The sequence below is a fragment of the Brassica napus genome, chromosome C3 (genome assembly GCF_020379485.1).
Source record: "Brassica napus cultivar Da-Ae chromosome C3, Da-Ae, whole genome shotgun sequence".
NCBI lineage: Eukaryota > Viridiplantae > Streptophyta > Magnoliopsida > Brassicales > Brassicaceae > Brassica > Brassica napus.
In genome coordinates, this window is record NC_063446.1 from 62,934,030 (window position 1) to 62,946,489 (window position 12,460).

The 12,460-nt window shown below is 40.0% G+C and overlaps 1 protein-coding gene across 1 annotated transcript; it reads right to left on the reverse strand.

Annotated features, from left to right (window-relative positions):
* Nucleotides 1–11,404: 11,404 nt before the first annotated feature.
* LOC106374563 (dirigent protein 6-like) lies at nucleotides 11,405–12,101 on the reverse strand. Its single transcript, XM_013814561.3, has one exon. The coding sequence runs from the start codon at nucleotides 12,049–12,051 to the stop codon at nucleotides 11,494–11,496; it is 558 nt and encodes a 185-aa protein (XP_013670015.2). The 5' UTR covers nucleotides 12,052–12,101; the 3' UTR covers nucleotides 11,405–11,493.
* Between the last annotated feature and the right edge of the window lie 359 nt (nucleotides 12,102–12,460).

A 12,460-nucleotide genomic window follows, 5' to 3' on the forward strand; every position in this document is an offset into this window, starting at 1 on the left:
ACACATGAAACCCTGGTTGGAGAAGACGAGGATGACGACTTTATCGAACCGGTACCTCAGTCTCGAAGCCGTGAGGAAGACGCAAGAAGACGTCGTGAAAAGGATAAGGCTGATGACGAATCACTCATGAAATCCGTTAGAGCCGTTGAGCTATATGGATTTGAGGATGTAGAAGCTTCGTCTAACAACGAAGCAGTTAACGATTATACCGTCGATGATATTGACTTCACTCTAGCAGATGCTGATATGTACACTGGGAAGCTATTCAGTAGCAAGCAAGAATTCAAGATCAGTTTGCACATTTATGCCTTAAAGCAGGTGTTCAGGTTCAAGTTCCACAAACATGCGTTTAACTACGTCGCAGCGAAATGCATTGATAAAAACTGCAAATTTTATGTTATGGCTAAGCAATTGGGGGAATCTTCGACATATCAGGTGAGGAAGGCGCAACTGAAGCATGTCTGCACATCTGATGCTAAAGCGCAATATAAGAAACATGCGACGTCGAAAGTAATAGCTGCACTAATGAGATCGAAGTATGAAAGGCTCCAAGCTGGACCGCGCGCATCTGAATTACCCGAGATGCTCCGGAGTGAGTTCTTGTTTACGGCCACATATTGGAAATGTTGGAAAGCAAAAGAGTTAGCAACTGTGGCTGCACAAGGAACAGAAGAGAGCTCTTACAAGCTCCTGCCGAAATATTTTTTTGTTGTAAAGTATGCAAATCCTGGGTCCATTACTAATATCAAAACTGAAAAAGATGATAAGGGTCAGACAAGGTTTAAGTACGCGTTCATGGCGCTGAAAGCTTGCATTGACGGGTGGAAGCATCTACGGAAGGTTATTGTGGTGGATGGTACTCATATGTTTGGGAAGTACAAAGGGTGTTTACTAACTGCAAGTGGGCAAGATGCCAATTTTCAGGTATTCCCTATAGCGTTTGCTGTTGTAGACAATGAAACAAACGAGTCTTGGAGTTGGTTTTTTGAGAAGCTGACAGAGATCGTAGAAGATGGCTCCGATTTATCTATTGTGTCTGATAGAGCAAATCAAATATGTGTTGCTAAAGATAAGTGGTATCCTCTTTCACACCATGGGTGCTGCCTCGTACACCTACAGAGAAACGTCGACGCAAAATTCAAGAAAAGGAATCAGAAGCAAATGGTTGGCAGGGCAGCCGAGGTATTCAAGGTATCCCACTTTAAGAGACTTTACGCGGAGATCAAACTTACAGATAAGCGCTGTTGGGATTATCTTGAGAAGATCGATCCTAGACATTGGACAAGGTCACACTTTGAGGGCGAGCGGTACAATCTAATGAGCTCGAATATAGCTGAGTCTCTCAACAAAGCACTAGTTCCTGCGCGCGATTCCCCGATAATGGCGCTATTTGAGTTCATCAGACGCATGATTAGTCGTTGGTTTGTGAGTAGACAGCGAAAGATATCGAAAATGAGTGGTGAGATCCCCCCGGCTGTTGATGGAGAACAATCTAGAAGACGCAAGAGCGTACGCTGTGATGCCTCTGTCTGCTTTTGAATTTGAGGTAACTCTAAAAACAACCGGCTTCGGGAGTTCTGTTAATTTGGAAACCAGGTCTTGCACATGCCTTGAATTCCAGAAAGTTGGAATACCATGTCGACATGCCATTGCTGCGGCTATGTTTCGGGACTTGCAGCACTCAGAGTTCGTTGCAGACGCCTATCTAAAAAAGACATGGAATGAAACAACAAAGGGTGTTACACTCCCGGTTCCAGATCCGCAAGATCTTTTCATACCTTCGGAGGTTAGTGACCTTATCATGTTACCACCAAAGACGAAGAGACCACCAGGACGTCCACCGACCAAGCGTAAACGTTCTGCAGGAGAAATACCGGTACGACCTAATCTCATCTGACTGTAGTCATGGATATTTTCTGAATAAAGGCTGTTATGTTTTTTCAGGAGGGGCCGAAGAAGAAGAAACTAAACACATGTAGTCGATGTCATATCTCAGGTCACAACAAAAAGTCTTGTAAAGAACCGCTACAATGATGGGTTATGGATGGAGGAGATTTTATGTATTGTTGACAAGGGAGTTATTGTTTAGGTGTTTCCTAATAACACATCTATAATGCTATTTTGCGAACTGATGAGATATGGATTACGCAGTGCTTCTTCTTGAATTTATTAGATATGTATGGTTTTATTGTCATTCCTAAATATGGTGTTCATGTTTATGATTTGATGTAACTTGTTTATAACTTGAGGTGTACGATATCTGTGTAGCCAATCTAGCCGTTAGAAAGACATTTAAATACAATGTAGCCGTTGTATTGTGGTCCAATAATAATATAGCCGTTACAATCTCAATCTATTTAAGTATGACTGCTTGTGTCGTCTATATTTCAGATTTTTAGCGATTCTCTCTTTACTCTATTTTTATACTAAAGATGGGACTTGATTATAGCTATAGCCAGCCTTCCGAATCAGAGGACTATGGTGGGAATGACTCCAGCCACACAGAAGACCGTGAGGTTGAAGATCTTATTCGTCGGGACCAAGCTGAGCTAAATTACAATTATGCTGCGACGGTTCAGTACCCTCCGCAACCCGAGGTCGAATTTGGATTCCCGCAGACATGCTACTGTGGTGGTCGGCCTAAGCTAGCAACATCTCGCACTGTAAATGATCCAGGTAGAAGATACTACACGTGTGATTATGTTAATGATGGAGACTTTCATGTTCATAAATGGTGGGATGAGGCGGTTATGGAGGAGATGAGAGCTAGGGATACGCACACACTTCAATTGTCTGAAAAGGTAGATTATCTTACCTTTTGGAATGACTATGACCCACAACTTAACAAGTTTAAGGATCTCCAGAATGAGACTGAGCAGAAGCTGGTTAGGCTAGAGAAGATAGTGTCTGAGTTAGCTGAAAACAGAACAAGGTTAACCAATGGCTTCGAATACTTTGTTGGTGGAATGGTTATTATATTAGTTTTACTTGGGTTGGTGATCATATTCAAGTAAATCTTTATTTTGTAATGCAATTATGTAATTTTCGTACTCTTCTATCAAATTTGTACTCTTTATGTTAAGGTAAAGGGATTCTAAGGTTAATTTGTACTCTGTTATGTAATTTTATATTAAGGTTAATTTGTACTCTTCTATCAAATTTTAACTGTTTATCTCATAATGGACCTATCCATATCCAATTAAGAAGCAAACCCATTTGAATTAATGTAGTTTCATAATGTGTAAAACCCATTTGAATTAATGTAGTTTCATAATGTGTACAAAAGTCATCATTATACACCCTCGGTTAGGGTGTACGAAGTCATCATTATACCCCTCGGTTACGTAAGCTTCATTACGTAGTTTGAAATTAGGGCAACCTTCTGACACGGAAAAGACATCTTCTTTATACATATTTGTACTAATGAATGTATGAACTTAAGGTATTCTCATCTCTCTCTTCGTTGGTGTACGAACACGCGTACACTTATGGTTTTAACACGCCAATAAATTTAAGTGAACTCTGTCTACGACAAGAAAGTTTCCTACTTCATTTCATATGGTCTAATCAGTCGGAGATTTAATTCTACCGAGGAGTCGCAACGATTTAATTCGCATGGTTTAAACCGAGGAGTAGTAATGGAACGCCGCGTCTGTTACCAAAAAATTAATTAATTATTTTCGTAATATATATACTACTTTGTTGTCATTTAATATCTTTTTCATCTTTCTAAACACATTCTCTGCAAACCTCTTTCTCTGCAAAACTCTTTCATTCCAAAAATGGTGTTTGATATCAGCCAGGGCAAAATGACCGTCGTAAAATACAAACGATTCTTTTACAGTTTGCCTATAGTCGGCGAACGCACCGAGCAACAGTTGATCCTGTTGGCCAAGGCCGGTTTGAAGGAAGAGATCCGCGACGGTCTGGAAACTGAGGAGTTCGCCACACTCGAGGCCCTGTTCGAGGAGGCGGAGGAAGTCGAGGAGGGGTTAAAAGGAAACACCTCCATCCAGCCCTCGCAAACGCCGCCGCACAAGCCCCGATCACCGCAGTAGCAAACGTGCTCGCAAGGCGGAGAGAAAAGGTGACCCGGAGGATGAGGGTTATGGATGCCCCGGCGAAGAAGAGACGGGGTTAAAGGACGATGAAGAAGGTGACTACTGGGAGTGGATGCAGATGGACACAGACGTGGATGACGACGCTTCCGACTGGACCGACGACACATTGGGTTCTGGGCAGTTCAGGATGGACAACTACCCAGACAGCTCCGACACCGACTCCAGCACCTCCGACTCCGACTAGGAACCTCTTCCTCTTTTAATATTATTAAATATTTTGAATTTTATTGTTTTTTGTAATTATGTTGATCTCTTTTTTTTGAACTCTTTATTATATTTTATAATAAAATTTATGATTTCTGTTTATTATTGCTGTCTTTTTATGCATGTTTAATATTAGTAAAATTAGGAATTGCTAATTATACGAATACTGACGGTATACGAATACTGACGGTATTCGAATACTGACGGTATTCGAATACTGACGGTGTTCGAATACTAACGGTATTCGAATACTGACGGTATTCGAATACTGACGGTATTCGAATACTGACGGTATTCGAATACTAACGGTACTCGAATACTGACGGTATACAAATACTGACGGTATACGAATACTGGCGGTATTCGAATACTGACGGTATTCGAATACTTAAGGTCTACGTATACTGACGGTATTCGAATACTTAAGGTCTACGTCTGATGTGCGACATTCGGTCATCGGATCATCCTCTGGCGGTGTCTTGTAATCTTCAGAATTTGCCGGTGACGCTTTACCACCTTGTTCCTCCGGCGGAAGGACGTAAGATTCAGGATGAGACCAAACGGTAAGCATCCTACAAGTTTTCTCCTGTGGATCTTTATAGACATTGTCACTCCGTGTCCCCTTTTCAACCTCTTCTGCTAACAAATTTAGCCCTGATATTGGAGACTCATCTCCCCCCTCGCCCTGACAACGTTCAGATATAGCTCATTCAAATACTTCGATTCAGATGTAGTTTAACATTAAAATACCTAATCAACATAATCTGTACACCTGGCAAAATTATCTGAACACTTGACTAACTAATATGAATACCTCTGATCTCTCACCTGAAAACTATCAAACAGATCAGTATACCTGACTACTTAAGCTGAACACCTCTTAAATTAACCTGAATACCAGACCAAACAAATGAGTATTCCTGTAAACCTCATAAATTAACATGAATACCTTAACTATTAACCAGAATACCAGACCAAACAAATCAGTATTCTTGTACACCTCAAAAATTAACCTGAATACCTTAACTAAATAACCTGAATACCTGACCAAACAAATCAGCATTCCTGTACACCTCACTAACTAAAACGAACAACTGATAATCTACGCTGAATACCTGGCCAAACCAAGCTGAACAGCAAAACATAATATATCTAAAGCCTATAAATTCGTTGTTATAATCTATTTACCTCCAACGGTTCCGGGAGAGTCGGTTTTGCTGGCTTTGATACAATTTCTGGTCCAATTGGCGTTGAAACATCGACTTCTGGAATGTTTGCCGACTTCGAGAAAGAGGGGCCTTCGCCCGCCATTGAATCTACCTACACGTTGAATTTTCCTCAAAAAAGTTAGACCGGGATTCAGGCATTGTTTATCATTAAAAATTGTAGGAGCAGTTTGATTACCTTTTCCCAGAAGCGAGCATTTGGAGTACGGCCATCACAATGATTATCATGCATTCTCCTCGTCTCATCGTCGCTAAACCCATCGCCATTGTTCTTCTTGTGTTTCTTACTATCAGACCAAAATATTTCAGCTTCATCATTACCATCACCACTGAACGGACGTCGCTTCTTTGGACCTTCCATGCCGGTAGGGTCAGCGTGACTGTTGTCTCTGTTTGTTTTACCAGCTGCTGTGTTTTGCGGAACCGTGAACGAGCCTCCCCTATCATGATGCAACCAGTCAAAAATCTCGTTCCGCAATTTACCCAACTGCGTTTTCAGTTCAACTCGTATCCACTCTTTCAGCTCTTGCTCCTTATCTGATAAGTTTCCTGGTTCAGCATGTTTACATATCCCACGACAAGGTCGAATAGGACGCTGAGGCGCCTGAGTCGAACTTCCAGGTTCATCACATGCTTTCCCAAACCGATTAGACGGCTTTTGACACTTCTTTTTGACACCAACACCTTCAGCCTTTTCGGCTGGCTTCAGAGGTGGAAGGGATGAATCACCTCCTCTAAAGTCTGTTGCTTTGAACTCGTGCCCTTCCCGCATTCGACGAACTAAGTTATCTATTTGGGGATCATTTACTTCTTTCTTCCACTTTGGATCCCCACCTTCATCTGGGATTGAATACGTAACAATAACCTCAAACAAAGAATATAAACATTCATAAGTACACAAATTTTGAGCGTCTTAACTTCTGTTTTGCAAATAAGATAGACAACAGCATTGTACCTCAGTTTGGGTTTCCACCAGAAGTATGTCTTCAAAATTCAGAAGTGCATTTGTTGAGTCGCATCCTTCTGGTTCTTGCAAGAAAGAAGTGGTTTTATTAGGTTCGGGAATTTTCTCAAGCAATGAGGGGATAGCTTTAAAAGCAAAAAGTTGCAGCGCCAGAGGGAACCCATAACACGCTGTTGACTGCTGTTTCAAACGAAGGCGCATGACCGAAAGGAATTTATCCATTTTAGAAGGATCAGAAGGTTGAGGTGGTCTCAATCTAGACAGAGTGCTGATGAATGCCTCTCTCCCCCATGGATATTGAAGAAATGATCTTGTGTCTTCCAGCATCTCGACGTAAGCAGGCGTCACACGAAGAAGTTTGTGACCACAAACCAGGAGCCCATCTACAAGCGCAATGAGAGCTAGTGGCAACCGCTTCCACTCAGGAAGACTAGGCTGTTCAAGCATACGAAGAACATCTGGTACAGTCACGTCTTCATCTTCAGTTTCAAACAACTCTTTCCACATACGTCCAGGTGTGGCATCGATAGATTCTGACCCGTTTCCGACTTTTTCCTTTTCAGGCTCGCATTTCAGCCCCGTGATGTCTCCGAACTCACGCAGAGAAAAGCGTAGTGGCTTGTCTGCAAACAAGAACCAGAGCTCATATAGGCGCATCGTAACCAGCTGACGGCTCATGAGAGAATGTACAAGTTTCGCAGAGTTTGAGCAGCGCGATACAGGTAAGTGGAACAGAGCTCCAAACTGACTTCCTAGCAGACAATTCATTTCAGGGGAGCCTCTTAGCAACTTCACTAACGATCCAATGATACTCGCCTTTGAATAGATGTTCAGTCGAGGTTTGCCAGGATAGCAATTACGTGCGAACAGTCTTTCCGGAAAAGTCGGCGTGGTGACAATAAATTCCGGCTCCGTGGATGCAGCTTCTTCTTGGTCGGTGGATGCAGGTTCCTCTAGTTCGGACTCCGTGCTAGATACTGAAATACAATGACCAAATCCAGACATTTACCCAACGCTTTATTTTTAAAAACTTTTTCCAAAGAATTTCACAGCGAAGCTTAGCGAAAGGAGATACCTGCATAACGAGACGCAGTTTTGCCTAGTCGGGGAATTTTCTTGGGATTTGCTTCTCTATCACTGGCGCATTGACTACGAGTCACCCTCCTCGAGGGCGTTACGCTGGAGGGGGATACCATGCCGATCTGGGTACAGTCGAGAGTGGTTCTTATGTGGGATTCTTCTTATGTTTGGTTCTCAATTGCAGCTGTTTAGATGTGCTTCTGGTATATTTTGATATAAGAGATGTTTTGGTTTTTCTAATTTCCTTCTTTTTTATTTTTTTATTAGGTCTTTTTTTTTTATTTTTAAATAAAAAATCAAGAGGTGGCACGGTCGTAATACCAAGAACCACGCACGCCCTCTGTCGACATTTCACAAGTCTGGAAAAAGCGATTCGTCCAATCTTCTAATTTAAACTCGAGGTCGCCCAACTCCCTAATATCAAACTTGCAATTTGCCCAATTTGCCAATTTTTTCTAATTTGTTTAGTTAAGGCAACAAAAAGTTTAGTATGAGAATTATTAAGGTTTAGAAAAAATGTTTTTGTACGGGTAATTTCCATCTTACATTTTGGTATGGACTTTCTGAACAATCGAAAAAAGGTTTAGAACCGCATATACAGATGGGGGATCCGAATAAGGGCCGGACTAGTGGATCGTATAGAGATATGCGTTAGCTGAGTTTCATTAAAAATTAGCTAGTATACTTGAAATAGGCGTGCTGTTTGGTTATGTGTTCACAGCACAAGACCAGGGGCGAAGCTAGACCATTTAATTCATGGGTGCACTTTTGGTAATAAAAATAAAAAGTGCATATAAAAGAGATTGGAAAAGTATGGGCGCACAAACTACATTTTACCACGTTAACTGACAAATTTTTGATGTTTCTACATAAAAAAATGGAATTTTAAAATAATTGTGGGTGCACTTGCCCCTACATCCTACAGCCTAGCTTCGCCACTGCACAAGACCTGAAGACCATGTAGGGTGATTCAATGAATTTTTATGTTAGTATGTGGGTGGTGGAATGACCGTTATCACTGGCTGATTTGTTGTCCATGTCTTTTTTGTGATTTTTAATGATACGTGTGAAGAGTAGTGTTTAGTGGACTAATACAATAGACCATCAGTATTGCTGAAGGCAGAATACTGTCAGACTTATCCCATACTTCCCCTTTTCTAGTTTGTTTGATTCATTGAGTTATTTTTTTGGATTGTTGTTATAGGCTGAACTTTTGTATCCTTTTTCCTTTGTGTTTTTAGAAAAAAAATACTTTTGATCCCCAAGAAAGCTGTTGATGCTTAGGATAAAAACAAAATATATAGTGTCCGTCAATGGCGACACTTATGAAACAAAATCTTACGTAAATTTACTAACTAATGTGTTCTGTTAGTATTATTAAAGTTCAACTATTGATTCTTTTTGTTCCTAGTCAACAAGTATCGTACGTTGTTCTACGTATCTTTACTTAGAGGGAATTTTCTTTTATTTCAAGCGGGTTAATTAATGCGTCTTTCATACTAAATTATACAATATACTGAAACATTCTTTTCACTAGGTGCATAGTCTCCGCGCAAGCGCGGAGTCGGCTACACTATAGATGTATTGTATAGTTTTGTTTAGGAGATTTATTGTTTTTTTGTCTATAATGTGATTGATGGGACTTTGGATATTACATAGGTTGATGAGTTTGATATAAGAATGAACGACGAAGTCATATGTTGATATTTTTATATCTTATATGTTCAAAGTTGAGGGTGATGGAACTTGTTAGTGTTTACTTAGGTAGTTGTTTGTATATAAATCAAATAGTGCATGGAAAAAGATAATAAATTTGGATTTAAAATGTTAAGGTTTCAAAATAACTGGACCTTGAATATGTGGTTTAGTCTAATACTGAAAAAAATGTTAGGACTTTCAACTCCTTTTTTCCTCTATGTCGGGAATGTGGGCACTAATTTCCGATTCATGTAGGTAAAATTGTTTCTTAGTTTGTGAGAATGAAAAGCGTAGATTGATTTTAAGCATGATTGATGAGAGGTTTACTTGCATCAGCTTCGTCTGCCGTGAATGTTGAGTTTCGTCGGCGCCAGATATTAGACATGCAAGGGAGAAGATCTGAATATGATAATTTCGTGTTTTGTTTTTTCTTCTCTCGTGTTTTGTGGGTTCCACTCTTTGCTCAGGCTGTACAAAAGATGAAGTCTGGCTAGACCGTCTCACTTCTCTGAAGTATTCCCTTGATTAACCTCCCACCAACATTTATCTTCTGATTCTGTCTTGGAGTCGAGGAGCTTCCAGAAAAATTAGCTTCCATCTGCTGTTCCGCTTGGAATGGAGAGTTCCGAAATGCCGCATAAAAAACATATTGGCAAATAACTAATGATTGTCAACAACTATCACTATACTAAATAGAAAATAAATCAAAGTTTTTTGTTCTGCACAAACTAAAATCTTACAACAGGGTCGTCATGGTCTTTTTTCAGGAGCAAGATCTTTTTCTTCCCAGAAACCATAGTCAATGCGATTCTTGGGAGAGAACTATCCATGACAGAGGCTAAAGTTGCGTAGATGAAAAAATAGATCAGAAACACAGTAGATTTTTTCAGATAAGGAAAATATGGGATAAGTTGTTGACTAATTACCAGTTTCAGTTGTTGGTATGTCATTCCACTTGAATTTTCCTGATTGTAATCTTGCTTGGAGCTGCCTAATATGCTATGTTTACCAATTTATAGGTTTGTGTTCGCAATCACTTGGAGCACCTAGCAACCTCAAAACGATCGACTTTCACAATGGAATCTGCTTTCAAAGATGGCATGTAATGATTAGCATGTCCGACGGGAGTAAACCCATGAATCACGGAATCTGCAAATAGTATTATCCAACAAAGAATCATAAAATAAATTAAAACAATTATGTTAAATAAGTGTGATAGATCGAAGATTAACTTATCTTTTCATCGAGGAAAAGAACCGTGATTCCCACAAACTCCCTGTCTTTCTTGAAGTTCAGGGAATCCCAGAAGCGGAGGAATCCAGAGGCTATGCTCTGACTACTAAGACCAAGACGGAGAGACTCAAAGGTTGAGTGACGAACGCCGGGACACCGGTTTGACGAACTGGAGAGGCAGAGAGAAACATTTTCTAGAAGATGGTTAAAGCTAAGAGGAATCAATGAGTTTTGTGGAGATGCAGATTAAGTTCATCAAAGATGAGAATCATATATATATGGTTTACAGAGGGGCTACAAATCAGGAACATTTATGATCAAGCGATTTAAGATGGGGACATGAAGAGTTCACCGGTGAAAAAATAGATTACGAACATACACACGTCGCAACTCTGTAACTCAGACTTGTTTGAGACAATGATGAAAAGAACCCATATTAAACTACAACAGTTTACAATATAGGAAAACCATAATTGTTGCAAACTTAAGTTTTTTTTCATATAACGTGATGAATCTCATTTAAAAATGAAATCCATAACATACTTGTAGGTCCGACCCTCAGAAGAAGCCGAAGAAGCAAGGGCTTTCGACCTTCATAAATATATATTAGGTTCGGCCATCAATGTACAAAGGTATCAGTTAGCTTAGTAGTATAAATGTTGGTGTTTATATTTCAATAACCCGGGTTCGAGCCATGAGCTTGACATTTTTTTACACTTTTTAAAAGTGGGGTCCACAAATCGATGACGTGGCGTGCTGAGGAGTGAGCAAAAACTGATCTATTATAATAAAGATTACGTTTTCTGACAATTGAGGTTTGGAACATCAAGAATTATAAATCATAAACGAAAACGAAAACACACAGAAAAACTATAAAATAAAACAGAACAAACACTTATTTTTAGTAACACATTTTATCTGTGCGTCAACACACAAGCTTTAAGAATCAAACACATGGAGTTAGTTACTAACATTCATAGAGTTTAACATCCATCTTAACACGGAAATACTTAGCCCCTTGAAATATATCCGTCACGAAGGTAGCGATCCCACGAGCCATGAAGAAATCACCCGTCCCACCCACGACCGATAGATCTCTTGTCGGCTCCATCATCAAATCCGCACCCATTATGTTCAATGTCCCTTTGTGTTGCGTCGAATTAAACACCAAGGTGTAGCAAAACCACGCATTGAAGTCCATCTTCATGTCATAGAAATAGAAGCCTTGTGCGCGAGCTAGAGGTTCTGAGAGATAGTTCTTGTCCATTGTTATGGGGCCATCAAAGATCACAAACTTACCGAACTTGAAGTTTCCTAATCCTGGCGGGCTCACTATAGCGGCTGAGGTTGCGTTTGCTACATTGTCACCATCGTAGAGGATGTCATGAAAGTAGAAGGAGAAGTGTTTGCAAGGTTTTCTCTGATCAAATGTTTTCCGGGACGAAAAAACTGTATGGGAAAAGAGGACTAATAAGAAGAATGAGAAGAGGGACTTAAGGAGTTGTTTCTCTATAAGAGATGCCATGGCTAACTAGAGACGACTAGTGAGTTGTGTAAATTGAAGATCGCTTACACCCCCATTTATATAGAAGTTATTCACTTGAGTTAGTGAAAATTTATTTGGATAAAATGAAAGAATTTTAAAAGTTTGAGGGTTGTTCACGTACGTTTCGTCAATTAAAATATAAATTCGATTGACAAGAAAGGTTTAAGATCATGTGACGGGGTTGGTGCAAAACTAAGCAACAAGTTAATTTCACTTTCTTGAAAGGTTTAATGATTTAATACTGTTAAACCGGTTGGTGGCCTATGTTGGATCCAACCTAAAAGCATAAAGCCGAAGGCTAATAAAACAACAAGTTGAGTATATGATGATGCAGTGAACATAAAATGACACAAAAAGAAAGTGTTAAGCGAAAATTTAAATATCAAAG

Bases quoted from the DNA above. Each gene is read 5' to 3' on its own strand.
- LOC106374563 (XM_013814561.3), bottom strand. From the start codon at position 12,051: ATGGCATCTCTTATAGAGAAACAACTCCTTAAGTCCCTCTTCTCATTC.